We start from the raw sequence: 12,715 nt of genomic DNA, 5'->3' as shown, positions 1-12,715 counted from the left end.
CAAGAAGGTAACTACAGTCAACTGTGTCCATCAGAAGGTCATAAACAAATAATCTTTGGATCAACTCTCTACGTTCGGCTAGTGTGCTTAGTTTTATCAGCTGACAACGATTCTCAGAGGCTGGGAGGTACAAGGGTCATGGAAGTCGACACATAGAGTATCGGACAAAAGAACGTTGAATGTTTTCCGTTTTATTAATGTGTCCAGTGTTGTACGGTACCCAAATAAGAGCAGAATATTCCAAGATGCTGAGAACCTGGGAGCAATAAAGTTTTTTCAAAAATTTCTACATAGTACAATAGTTAGTATTACAAAATCCCAATTTTCCGCATTTTGGTGGACGCATAGCTTATTTTCTAATCGATTGCTCCAAGAATAAAGGTAATCCGCTGGAAACTGACTGAGTTCTCAGCATTATTTAGAAATCGTACATTTTCGTAACGCTCACGATGGTTTCGGTTTTTCAATTCGTACCCCTATGTTGCCGTAAGACATAATTCTACGTCAACAAAACAGAACAAAAGAAGAGTTGAAGTGCTACCGAATTTGCATATTTAACACAGCATCACTGAACAGTAATGGAGCAAACACTATGCGGCGCAAACAAGTTTCAACAGTCAGACTGCATGCAGATTAAAGTAACATTGCATATTTAAGTCTAGCGCTAGACGAGAAAATATCAACTATTCAATCATTAAGTTTTTGTTCTTAAAAGAACGACTGTTGTTCAATGTAAAATCGGGTATGATGCAGATCGCATCCCTATGCGGAAAGCTGTTTTCAAACTGAACACAAAACACGGCCGGCAGATAATGTTTGCCATGATCCAGAAAGCTTGTGTTTCCAAAGCAAGGTAAGACCTCCACCGGAGGAAGTGGCTGTCTGCGTCCCACCATCCACTAGTATAATGATTTGTTTGAGCCGGAAATACACTCGGCAAATCTAACCGCTACCACTAGTGGTACCCGATGTCGCTGTCGCTATCGCTCCGCTGTAAGTATCCGTTGCTGCTGCCAGCTACTACTAATTTGTGACCGTACTTCCCGGCATCTATCAATAAGAAGATTGGTTTAACAGAAACAGGATCTTATATAGCCTAAAGCGTGCTTTCCCGGTTTACTAGGTATTATACCGCCCGCGTTAAAGAAGCGTTTAGCGATCAATCTGAGGTCGAAATCTGTGTGCCAACAAGGCTTGACAATTCTGATTAGTACAATAGCCCGAATACTCTAATTGCAAATCATTTTCTGCATTTGGGTTGATGCATATAAGTGTTTCCAATCGATTGCTGCAAGAATAAAGAAAACTTCAAACATGAAAGTTTTTCAAAACCAAAATATAAAGCAGAACGATTTATTTGATTGGTATTGGTGGCCAGAACGATTTATTTGATTCGTAGATTGTTGTCGGTACAGCTGAAAAAAGTAATTTTGTCCTGCTAGAAAAAGATACACCGTAAAACAGAAAAACAACAGAAATGTAATTATAAACTTTTTGAAAATCTGATTTTTTTTCTATGGAAACTACATATATATCTCTGTATGCCTGAAGGGCACTGGGTACTGAAATGCCACTGCGACATTCTTGCTGACTGTCTTTCGTGGTGGGCCCCGATTGCTGTGCACAGGTTACGGATTGCTCGTACTTATTGATGGAGTAGAACTGTTTTGTTGTGAACCTGTACCCCAATTAGGTACAACATAGTTGATGAAACTAATTACCTGTTTGGGATTAGAGCTCCACACTTGGTATGGAGTTAAAAGGTAACTTCCTAAGAAGTTGTACCTAGAGGAAGCAAGAGCTTCGCAAGAGCAAAGTAAATGCTCTGAACTCTCTGGTTCAGATTTGCAGAATCGGCAGGTGTCGTTCAACACTACACCGATTTGCTTTAAATGATAAAAAGCGGGACAGTGTCCGGTAAGAAGTCCCGTGATTATCCGTAGGTCACTACGATTTAGACTAAGTAGCTTTCTGGCGGTTCCAGGGTTCGGATAGATAAACTGTTTAGCTTGTCTACAACCCTGTGCCTGTTGCCATTGGAATACTATTTCTAGCCTTTCCCAAGTTAGTAGTTCGCTTTTGATAGCGGAAATGGACGTACCCAGAAACGGCTCGGGGTCAATAAACCGCTGAGCTGAACCCTGTCTTGCTAGGTAGTTAGCGTGTTCATTACCCTCGACTCCGCAGTGTTCGGGCACCCAAAACAGAAAAACTGAATTTTGTCGGGAAAGTTCCCGTAGAGTTTCAATGCATTCCCAAACAAGTTTGGAAACGCATTTGACGGACTTAAGTGCTAGTAGTGCTGCTTGACCGTCCGAGAATATACCGATTTTCGCATGTCTGTAGTTGCGTTGCAGACATATTTTTGCGCAGATATATATGGCATATACCTCTGCTTGAAAAACGGTGGGCCATTTTCCCAGGGAAAACGTTTCCCTGATACCGGATCCGTATATTCCAGATCCCGTTAGGGATCCCATTTTCGAGCCATCCGTATAAAAACTGACGATGCCAGGTGGAAGATTAGGCTCTCCATTGTTTCACATAGAGCGGTTTGTTTCATTCACTTTATATGGAATATCCATGTTGGTCCTAACATCCATCCAGTCGGAGACTGTAGTTAATAGCGGAGTTAGTTTGAACTCCCTAAGTATGCGAAGGTGGCCGATTTGGTAAAGTTTTCCTCCTTTGCAACCTTAGAGCGCCAAGCTCTGCTTCCTTTTTCACACGAAGATGTAGAAGTAGTAGGCAAAGCATAGCTTCCATGGCTGCAGTTGGAGTTGTTCGCATAGCGCTGGTAACCGAAAGACATGCAAGTCTTTGAAATTTTTTGAGTTTGGCTTGCGCAATCACTTCGTTCACCTTAGGCCACCACACTAGGGCAGCATAGATGATTCTTGGTCGGGCAATGGTCTTGTAAGACCAGAGTGACAAGTCTGGTTTCAGTCCCCAGGTCTTACCGAACAGAGTTCTGCAGGCCCAGATCGCTGAGATCGCTTTCTTTGCGGCATGATCCAGTTGTGCAGACCAGTTCAGTTTCTTGTCCAGAATAATTCCGAGGTATTTGACTTCATTTCTGAAGCCCAGTATAACTCCATTCAGTATTGGAGGAGTGATGGAGATCTTCCTTCGTCTGCCGAATGGAACTAGGACTGTTTTTGAGGGGTTTATGTTTAGACCCTCTTGTAAACACCATGACATGGTGGTATTCAGAGCCGTTTGCATTCGGCTCGACAGAGTTGCGTCATCTTTACCTCTGACGATGAGGACGATGTCATCGGCGTATCCAATGACCTCGTAACCAAGCTGTGAAAGATTGTTGAGAAGTGCGTCGACAACTAGTGACCATAATAAGGGCGAGAGAACTCCTCCTTGCGGGCATCCCTTGATCACTGACATTGTTACAGACAAATCTCCCAAGGTTGCTGTGATCACTCTGCTAGAGAGCATTGTGTGTATCCAGCTCCTTGAAGTGTGGTCGATTCCCTTATTGGAGAGAGCCGTATTAATTGATGCAAAGGACGTGTTATCGAAGGCCCCTTCGATATCAAGAAAGGCACATAGCGCCGTCTCCTGATAACTCAGGGACTTTTCAATCAACGTCACTAAGCTGTGAAGAGCAGTTTCTGTTGACTTGCCGCTATGATAGGCATGTTGGTTCCTATTCAGCGGGGAGTCTTTAAGAAACTCATCACGGATATATTTATCCATTATTTTCTCCATCAACTTGAGAAGTGATGAAGTCAGACTTATGGGTCTGAAAGTTTTAGGTCCTAGGTTTTTTTGTCCTTTCTTCCAACTTTGGGAATAAACACTACCTTCACCTTCAGCCAGTTATCCGGAATATGGCCCAAGATAAAGCTGGCTCTGAAGACGTTGATGAGCTCGGACATGCTAACTGCGGCCGATTTTTGTAGAAAGATGGGTAGTATGCCGTCTGGATTTGGAGACTTCATAGGGTCGAATGAGCTTAGAGCCCAGCCTATTGAAGCTTCCGTGATCAATCGACGGGCCAGCAGGATGGACTCCCGAGACGTCATATGTCTCGAATTGTCCTGCTGCGACCTATTCAGTTCTTCGGTCTCTGTCGATCCAGAAAAGTGGGTGTTCATAAGAACCTCCAGCGTTACGGAAACTACATACTGTTAGCTAAACAATGGTAGTTGACTAAACTTGGAGACATGATATGTCAAAATTAGGATATCATTCTATATGAAATGAACAATTCTGGACACGACCATCTCAGATTTTGCCCAAAAGTCGGGGGAATTATTCATTTAGTATCGCTTTGGAAAAATTTGAATTTTGGTGCCTATTGAAATAGTTCCCGCTCTGTAGGATCCTCCTCTGAGTTGCAAGATAACGCATTTTTTGTCAAAAGCTCTGTTTTCTTTTTTACATTTCATATACATAAGACGTCCGAAAAATAGTGATGGGTGATATTTGAAGGAAATTACCCATAAAATCTAGGAAAAATATTGTTTTTGACCGGAAGTACTGCCAGATAGATTGATTTTACATTTGAAAACTAAATTTGCATTTTCGGAAAATGCAGTCAATTTTATTTAAAATTTGATGGTGCCATCGTGTTTCTCGAAAAAAATTTACGTAATTTTCCTGAGGTAAAATGAGCACTCCTGCATCTATAACATTTTCAGGAATTTTGACCAAAAGTGTTGCCAGATAGATAACTTTTGCATTTAAAAACTAAATTTGTATTTTTCGGCAAATGCAGCCAATTTTTTTTTTTTTAAATTGATGGTGTCAAGGTATTTCTCTACATATTTCTATTAAGAAACACTTAAAATCTAATTTATTTTAATTTTTTCGTTGAAAACAAAAATTTAAGTTTTTTTTCGGAAAGACAAAATTAATATCTACAATTTTGCCGAAGACATTTATATCAATAATATTTCTACATAAAACAAATTAGTCGAGATTCGAAAAAAATACCAGAATTGGGTTGTTTTGCTATATCAGTTTTTTATATCATCTGAAAAAGCTGCATTTTCTAAGCAAAACGTGATTTTCAAAAATTTCCTATCATTGTCCTTCAATTTTTAAATCACGAATTAAAACTGCTCGAAATCGCTACGATAATTCGCCCATATACCAACTATCATTGCAGCGATTTAGAGCAATTTCATTCTTCATTTAAAAATCGAAGGACGATAATATAAAATTTCAAAAAATCACGTATTGCTTAAAATATTACACTCTTTCAGCTGATATATAAAAACCAGAAATCCGTGAGTAGCTGAACAACCCAATTGACATCTTTAGCCCATATAAACATCTTTCCAAAGTTTCAGCTGAATAAAAAATGTCAGTCTAAAAAATATTAGAATTGGTACATTTTTTATGAAATTGCTCTTGTGTGTCAGCGTAATTTTTCTTTTGTTTTTTTTTCCCAAGCCGGGTGTCTATAATTGGGTTGTTTAGCTATATCGCAGTGATTTGGAGCGATTTTTATTCTCCATTTAAAAATCGAAGGACAATGATAAAAAATATGAAAAATCACGTTTTGCTCAGAGCAGTGTGTCGAACAGTTGACATTTTTGCATGACACCGTATCGAAAAATACTATTGCCCTTTATTGCAGACTGCGACAGCAGCGTTCAACTGTACGCTTCTCTATTTGAGAGAATCGTGTGACTTAAAGCCAACACAGATAGTTAACGATTCTCTTTTGTGCCGATCTCCAGCCGCTTCGATATCTCGACTGTCGCATTGTGCGAATGATAATAATTGGCAATCATGCGACAGTTTAGCACAGTAATAAGATGGAAAATCAATAATTACTATGTATGTACTGCGGAAAAATATCATCAATCGTGTACACCAGAAAATTTGAATCCCAACTTCTAAACTTTTTCATTCGAAAATAGTTCGCTGTAGCGAAAGTCTCATCCAAATTTAGCATATTTAATCAAAAACAGGACAATAAAAGCATGAATCTTACAAATTCAATTAACGTCCTCGTGCTCAAATAAAAATTGACACTAAGTGAATTGATTCCACTTCAATTCGTGATAAATGCAATCAATACCACAGACAGCTACAGTCAATAATACACGGGCCAGAGATTGTCTATACAATGACAACAATATAAAAAGAAGTGAGCGAGAGAATTGTTGTTCATATTGAATTCGTGACAAAAAGCAAGAGATAAAGAAAGATCGTATGAAACTTTGGTAGCGACTACTGTCGCGTAGTGTTTCATTCCACAGAGATAATCACAAAAATCTTGCTACTGTCGTGTAAATACTGTAGCGTATCAGTACATTTCCCTACCCTGGCTCAGAGAATTACACTCTTTTAGCTGATATATAAAAATCAAAATCCGTGAGTAGCTAAACAACCTAATTGATAGGAAACTTTTTTAGAGCAAAAAACGTTTGCTTGGTTCCGAAAAGTTGCAGTTACTATGTTTGTGCTTAAAAAATATACTTATTAAAAAAGAGAAAACTCGTAATACGATATACTCGTTTTACATAGGGTATTAGATAGAAGTTTTTATAGCATGCTAATGCAGAAACCTGCCAAAAAACACTGCTGAAGTAGTCTTATACCCTATTTCTAATGCAATGAATAAACTAATGCAATAAAGATAGGATTAGGAGTAGAAAAGCGCAATGAGTAGACTTTTGCAATTTCATAACATGTAAAACTCGAATATAGTAAAAGTTAACGCGCGTTTTGCAATCAAAAAAAGTTCTTGTTCTCATTGTTTAACATGAGATAAATTAAACTGATAGCTACAGATAAATTAAATTGGTGCTACATTCCGATTTGAAACTCGACCTTCTGTTTTATTATACACAGAGTCCGCAGCCAACTGTTAAGTGTACTTGACAATTGCGGGACTAATCTGAACTGGTTGAACAAATCAACCTAGTAGTCTACATTATAAAACTTTTTTATGTAAAGCATAAATTTAGTAAAAAATCTGTATTGTTTCAATAGTTGGCTAGCTTTTCGTTTACTCGATAAAGTTAGTGATTTACGAGCTTTGCCAGATCTAAATGCTGCAAAGTAAGCCCCAAAAGCGATAGCCATTTTGCACACAAAAATAATTTGCTCTACTCCTGTACAATTTTGCTAAACCCGGTCGTTTATTCGCAGATATTATCGTTATTTCAATCACGAACCAAACTCGGAATAATTGGCTAACATAGATGCACTTTCTATGCATCGATTTGCCACCAGTCATCCTGAATTTTCCGCACGTACGCATTTCCGTCTCGCATGTCAGCGGTCATTACATGCGAACTCTCGACCGCCCGAAAAGTAACCGGAAGGCTCATAAACACCTCTGTATTCACGCTATTTCTTTCTCTTTCTCTCGCCCCCTCTAATCGCACGCACAATCGCAATTGCAACCCGTGGCGCAACGGTAATGGCAATGGTAGAACGAAAATCCGGAAACGAAACAGAAATGGGCCGCCCGACTGCTGGGGAAGCTGCGCAAGGACATTACCCACGACAGTCGGGAGAATTTCGTCCACTGCATCTCGAAAAAGAAAACCTCGATGTGCATCCTGTCCAATCCGGACCAGAAGGGCAAGATGCGCCGGATCGATTGCCTTCGGCAGGCCGACAAGGTGAGTGAGTGAGTGAGTGTAGGGTAGGATTATCCTGCAGTACGTCTGATAACTGATTTTTGTCACACATTGTGCTTTCACCTTCTACCTTTCAGGTCTGGCGTCTCGATCTGGTGATGGTGATTCTATTCAAGGCGATCCCGCTTGAGAGTACCGACGGTGAACGGCTCGAGAAGGCCTGTTACTGTACCAGCCCGAGCCTGTGCATTAATCCGTACCACATACAAGTATTAATTAAGGAATTGGATCTCTATCTGGCCAACTTTATTAAATGTAAGTATACGGGTGTGTCTTCATCAGTGGCATCCGACGGGCGGAAGATGCTTCTTTGCGGGTGTGAGTGAGGATTCTTTTCCGCCGGTTGATGATGAAAATCGAAGCTGTTGTAGTGCAGGGATAGATTACGATTCGTTCAGGTTCTGGTTTGGCTTTGGTGTTCTGGGGGGATTTTCTTTTGCGTTCAAGTATTGTGTATCGTGCCAGGATTCGGAACAAGTCAAAGTATGGAGTTGCCCCGAGAAGACCCGCAGGAGATTCTTTTGAGATATCGACACTATGTTTAGATGATTTGGCGAAATCATTCCTGTTTTGTAAGCGACTCGAAAACAGAACAGGAAAACAATGTCCGATGGTGCGGCGCGGTCGGTTGATTGAAGGGTTTTTATTTTTCTTTGACGGTATAGCGACCCGGGGCGGCTCGGTGCGATTTATAATCAAAGGGAAGGAGTCCCGAGTGTAGATGGATTTGATTTTTCGGCTGTCGGCTGGGCGGATTGATCTTCGAGGAATTGATGATAGGCTCGACTCGACAAAGGGCGATTCCGAGTGTAATGGAAATTTTGGAATAACACATGTCGACTGTGTGTTGACTTTAACGTGTGACTTTAATGCTTACAAAACATTGGCAACATTTTGTATTGATCGTGAAAGGACTGTAATCTTATTGTTTTTGAACAGTGTTAAGGTTTTTTGAACAAACATATATCTAGAGAAATTTTATTTTCCTCTTTCATTTTAGTTTTTTTCAGTACAATACTCAAATCAGTAGCCTAGTCAATTTGATATAAGAGATTATATATCGTAGCAATTTAAACCTTCCGATTTATTATCTTCCTTGCTTAAAGTGCCGTCCAATAATTCCTTACTCGATTCGCAGAGCCACGTTAACGTTTGTTGAGAGATCGATTGTAGCTTCTTTTTCCATCTCCTTGCTGCAACCTGCTGCAGTTGTTGTTTGGCACATGGGGCAACTTTAGCTTAATCCAACTTCATTCCACATTCATTCCACAAAATGTCTATTGTTTCGAGTGCTGTGTGGCATTGTTGAAACCACATGTCAGCCAAGTTCAGATCTTCAATTTTGGCTAAAAAATCAATCACGGATCGTATATTTCGTCCAATGTCGTCTTCCAAAAAAAAGGCCCAATTATTCCTCCAGTTCATATATCACACCGAACAGTTGTAAGTCGATCGTTTAATGTCCATCAAAGTAAATTTGGTAATTATACCTCTAGCACAGACTAACAGACGTAACAATGGAACCTAGTTCCACAGACTAACAGACATAACACGTCGAACAAATTTCCAATAAAATCATCGTTTGGATGATTCCAGTACTTTACGTTAGTAACACTAGCACCATCTGCTGTCGTGTTCGCGCTGCGTCATGTTTTTCGACATCAGCGCCAGCGTTACTGCATGTGTCAAATGGGGAACTACAAAATAAGTATGAGATTGCATGACAGCGCTCCAGGCGACGTTTTCGCGCGATGATTGCTATTCGATTGAAAATTTGAAATGAACGTTATTTGTGGCGATGGAGCTAGGTTTCAGTGTTACGTCTGTTAGTCTGTGCTAGTTCCATTGCCACGAAAAACGTTCATTTCAAATTTTCAATCGAATAACAGTCAACGCGCGAGAGCGTCGTCTGGGGCGCTGTTATGCAATCTCATACATATTTTGTAGTTCCCCATTTGACACATGCAGTAACGGTGGCGCTGATGTCAAAATACATGACGCAGCACGAACACGACAGCAGATGGTGCTAGTGTTTTTAAAGTAAAGTACTGGAATCATCCGAACGATGATTTCATTGAAAATTTGTTCGACGTGTTATGTCTGTTAGTCTGTGCCTCTAGTTTCACCAGCTTGATTATGATGATCACGATAAAGCCGTAGCAAGCGAGATACATTTTTCACTGAGCACGAATTTTGATAGTAAATTTCTACATTTCGCAATCATTGTACGTTTGTCAGTCTTTGCATGATAGGGTCAGAGACTAACAGACGTAACACTGGAACCTAGTTCCATCGCCACAAAAAACGTTCATTTCAAATTTTCATTCGAATAATAGTCATCGCGCGAAAACGTCGTCTGGGGCGCTGTCATGCAATCTCATACATATTTTGTAGTTCCCCATTTGACACATGCAGTAGCGCTGGCGCTGATGTCGAAATACATGACGCAGCGCGAACATGACAGCAGATGGTGCTAGTGTTACTAACGTAAAGTACTGGAATTATTCAAACGATGATTTAATTGAAAATTCGTTCGACGTGTTATGTCTGTTAGTCTGTGATAGGGTGTTTTATTATGATCGCAATAGTCCGAAAATGTACCATGATCTATCATGCCGTGATAATGGAATCGAATATTGGAAAAATACTGTATATTTTTTAGTAAAATGCTACTTTAATATCTTTAACATTGGAACACTTGTTGTGCGAAATATTTGATTTAAAGTTGAAATTGTTGGTAAAATGGGCTGGCCTGTTTTTTAATCATGATCGGAACAGCGTACTCTGAGACTTCACCGCTTCTCTTTGCCTGTTCTCGATATAATGATGTATTTCATAAAGCATGGAAAAGTATTTGTTGGAAAAACTTTTTTTCCTTGAGAGTGCTCGTTCTGAAATGTTAAGAAAAGGTTTGGGCAATTAAATTGTCTATCAAAAAAAAAAAAAAAAAAAAAACAAATAAATAAAAACTAAAAACAATAATACTGGAATTCAAATGAATCTAAACGAAATGGCTGGTCAGATTATAATACATTGTTTGTTCCGATTATGGTTTATCCTGTTCCGATCTTGATGCAAATTGTATGATCAGTTAAAACCATATATTTAATTGACGGCACGTCGGATTTGCAATTAATCATTATACTAGACAGACAGGCTGTTTCGATAAACTTAATTTGTTTATGATTACATGCGATATTAATTGTGAAAATGTGGCGTGAAAATCTATGTATCAGGAAAATAGTTCAAATTGTTCCGTCGTCACTAGAGATACTCAGAGAGAAAGAGAGAGAGAGAGAGAGAGATAAGCGTTGGAACAAAACTACCAATTTGGTGCCGTGTCAAATAAATGATATATGAGGAAAAAAAACACCAATTTGGCAACTAGGTTACACATCAGAGGTGCCAGATCTTTTTTCTAAGCGCAATGCTGACTAACTTTTTCATTCGATTCGTATAACTAATAGTGACGGTGGAAGTCCTGGGGAATAATAAAGTGCATCACAAAAACCGTGAAGGTGGTAAATTTTAAGTTCATGTTTAATTTTATATACTTTGACCATAAATGATCATTATTTTGTTGGCCATACAAAGGGTTTGTGAACCACCAGTTGAAAATCACTGTGATAAAGTTTTAAAAAAGTTTATAAGGTTCCAGTGCAATTTTTATCAAAATTATACTAAGGTCAACTTTGTATTCCCGCAGTTTCGCAGGCAATTTATTGTATGTATATTCTGAATTTCGATTTCAGAAAAAAATTGCGACCGAAAAACATGACAAAACTTTGATTTATCGAAAATTGAAATGAACTTAATGTAAAAAAGGTAAAAAACCTGGTATATTTATTCTGGTGATGGAAAAAAAAAAAGAATTTTCAGAGTATTGAAGAGAGAGGCAAGTTGAGAGACAGAAAGTAACCTAAATCAATTGAAATCATGTTACAAATATCTACCAAATGCTCAAAAAAGCCAGGCTTTTTTCATGATTTTTTTTTTACAGGACATTTGAGATGTAAGGTATATAAATATTATATCATTGGATTGAGCAGCTCTTGCAGAATAGAAAAAATATTTTTATTGCTATTTTTGTTACAAAATAGCGGCTGTGCAGCGATTGCCGTGAACCGCTTTTTTTTAAAAGTTGCTCCGCGGCGAGCAGTAGAAGTCGTACCCAACTCCACCTATAACCAAAACAAAAATTTTTTCATTATCTACATAAGAGTCGCTAGTGAAGTACACATGATTATATTTTTAGAATTTTTCTTCGCAAAATGGCAACGGTTTGAAAAAAAAGTTCTGTTTCGACAAAAAAAATCGACTTTAATTGTTTATAACTTTAATTGTTGTTAATCAATCGCTTAAATCGTGTGTACTTCACTAGATAATCTGATGAAGAAGCTACAGTTATAATTTAAAGTCAATCGGATGTAAACTTTTTCAGTTCTACTGCTCACCGATTTTAAAAACATGGTTTTGAGAAAGTCGCGTTTTAAGTTTCAAATTGCTATAAATCTTAAGAATCGCAATAACATGATTTTGGAATATAAAAGTTGTTCGGTAAAAATTGATTTAGACGAACTTTGAGTTTAGATCTGTACTTGGGCGATGTAGATTTTGATTCTTGGACAGTTTTGGCATGATTTAGGCTAATAAAAATAAATGGCGAAAAATTTTTTTTGGGATATATAACCCCTTAAAGTAAAGAAATGAGTGCAAAAGAATATTAAAGAGAAAGAATAGGAGACAGGAGGAACGAATAGGAACTCAGTATAGGAACTTAAGTAATGACGTGTTTTTCTGCTATCAATAGGTACTCTAAAATAGGTACTCTAAAATAGTATATTTTCCCGACATTCCTTCTTCAGAATAAAGTGCTGTTACTAGAATCCTTGTTTTCCACAGAAGTTACAACGACGACCGCATGGCAGCGCAATGAGTAGATTAAAAAAAGAATAGCGATAAAGTTTTCAAAGTCAAGAAATAAAAAACTTTAAAAGGACAGGCGGGAAATTTGGACAAGGAAATTGTTTCTCTCCGGAATTTCAGTAGAATTTGTTTAATGAAATCGATCTAGCATTACTCTTGAATCCCAG

At 38.5% G+C, this 12,715-nt stretch overlaps 1 protein-coding gene across 1 annotated transcript in view; it reads left to right on the top strand.

The window, feature by feature from the left end:
* Positions 1-12,715, top strand: part of LOC129721625 (nuclear factor 1 C-type) — a 67,963-nt gene that overhangs the window by 35,698 nt on the left and 19,550 nt on the right. Inside the window, exons 5-6 of the mRNA XM_055674388.1 lie at positions 7,413-7,604; positions 7,700-7,877. Of these exons, the coding sequence (XP_055530363.1) occupies positions 7,413-7,604; positions 7,700-7,877 (370 nt within the window). The remainder of the gene's footprint in view (positions 1-7,412; positions 7,605-7,699; positions 7,878-12,715) is intronic.

This window comes from Wyeomyia smithii, chromosome 1, assembly GCF_029784165.1.
Source record: "Wyeomyia smithii strain HCP4-BCI-WySm-NY-G18 chromosome 1, ASM2978416v1, whole genome shotgun sequence".
In the NCBI taxonomy this organism is placed as follows: domain Eukaryota; kingdom Metazoa; phylum Arthropoda; class Insecta; order Diptera; family Culicidae; genus Wyeomyia; species Wyeomyia smithii.
This window is presented reverse-complemented; position numbering and strand designations above follow the sequence as displayed.